At 50.0% G+C, this 1,561-nt stretch overlaps 1 protein-coding gene across 1 annotated transcript; it reads left to right on the top strand.

Annotated features, from left to right (window-relative positions):
* The first annotated feature begins 212 nt into the window (after positions 1 to 212).
* LOC147098752 (uncharacterized) lies at positions 213 to 926 on the top strand. The gene has a single exon (XM_085969257.1). The coding sequence runs from the start codon at positions 213 to 215 to the stop codon at positions 924 to 926; it is 714 nt and encodes a 237-aa protein (XP_085825383.1).
* Positions 927 to 1,561: the final 635 nt, after the last annotated feature.

Raw genomic sequence — 1,561 nt, 5'->3', positions numbered from 1 at the left:
TCCACTTCATCTGGTGATCGAAAATGGACCGTGTCCGGAGGGACACGATGTACAAATCTCCAGAGAAAGGGGGAAAGAACGTACCCAACGTCGCCCTCATCCTGATGGCCACCTTTGTGTGCGGCTGCATCAAACTGTGCATGGACCCTCGGTACGCAAACACCAAGTGTCACTACGTGCTGAGGTTCTACCTGTCCCCGGTGTTGCGAAGGATGGGCCTGGCGACGCTGCCGCGGAACGCTCCATCCAGTTGGACCGTGCCAGACCACCTGTCCTTCGTGGAAAAGTTTTTCACGGCAAACGCCCTTGACCACAAGGCTGTCAAGCAGTGGTCAGCACGTAACGTCCTCGAGACCCTACGGGAAAAGGAGATGGTGGATCCTCTCGGATGGTTCCCTGAGCAGACTGTCGAAGTCATTTGGCAGAATGCCCCATCGCCAGAACTCACAAACAAGCACCAAGACGTAGCTTGGCTGGTGGTGAGAAGGGCCCTCCCCGTCAGATCCTTCATGCACTCCCGACGTCTCTGCTCCACCGCACGCTGTCCGCGAGGAGGCTGCGCTTGGGACGAGACCGTCATCCATCTCCTTCTGGAATGTGCCTTTGCAAAGAAGGTCTGGAAAGAGATGCAGTGGTCTTTGTCGAGGTTCATCCCGAGCAGCTCGGTAACACAGGACTCTGTGCTCTACGGACTGTTCCCAGGGACGCACACCGAGACAAACATCAACTGCTGCTGGAAGATCATCAACTCGGTGAAAGACGCCCTTTGGTCTGCCCGAAACTTGCTGGTCTTCCAGAGCAAGGAGTTGTCCACGGCCGAGTGTTGCAGATTGGCACATTTCAAGGTCCGGGAGTACGTGCTGAGGGACGCACTAAAGGTTGGTGCTGCCGCCGCCAAGGCACGATGGGGAAGGGCCACAGTTTAAGGCCCTCCCGCCAGTGTACACTGAGGGGCTGAAACCAGTAGAAAACCCCCCCTCAGGCCGCATGACGTACAAGTGTGTAAACTGTAAGTGCACTTGTAATCTGTGGATGTAAATAGAGTACCATGTATTGCATTCATGTGTATTATTAAGCCATATGTAATACGATTGGTGGATTATAATGTAATGCTTTTTGCCAAGTGTTGGAATGTATCTCGGCCCCCCTCGGGCTGTATGACTGATAAAACATGTAATGAAAATGTACCTGTTTGTGTAAAGCGAGTACCATGTACTGCATTCATGTGTAATATGATTTGCGGAGTGCATTGTAATATATTGAAACATGCTTTGATATATGTAATGATAAATGTAATGTAATTTGTAAATTGAGTGCCATGTGCTGAAGTTAATTTGCACTGTACCAGATGTGGACTGCATTGTCATGTACATGAACAAAGATTTTTATGAATAAAGTATATATTTTGAAATTTAAAAAAACGAATTTTTGGACTGGGGAGATGGTGGGCGCTCCCTCTGCTCCATGTGATGGAGGGAGACCAAGCGTTGGTTTCCCCTGCTCCGTCTCCCTTCCTCTATGTGGAAAATCTTCTAACTATTTAATCGCTGTTGCTCTACGG

The sequence above is a fragment of the Somniosus microcephalus genome, chromosome 28 (assembly GCF_052327205.1).
Source record: "Somniosus microcephalus isolate GS21.2 chromosome 28, FLI_Smic_1.0, whole genome shotgun sequence".
In the NCBI taxonomy this organism is placed as follows: domain Eukaryota; kingdom Metazoa; phylum Chordata; class Chondrichthyes; order Squaliformes; family Somniosidae; genus Somniosus; species Somniosus microcephalus.
Note: the sequence above shows the minus strand (reverse complement) of the source record. Positions and strands in the feature narration are given on the sequence as shown.

What these genes read in the sequence shown, in the direction of transcription:
- LOC147098752 (XM_085969257.1), top strand. Translation starts at nt 213, where the DNA reads ATGGGCCTGGCGACGCTGCCGCGGAACGCTCCATCCAGTTGGACCGTG.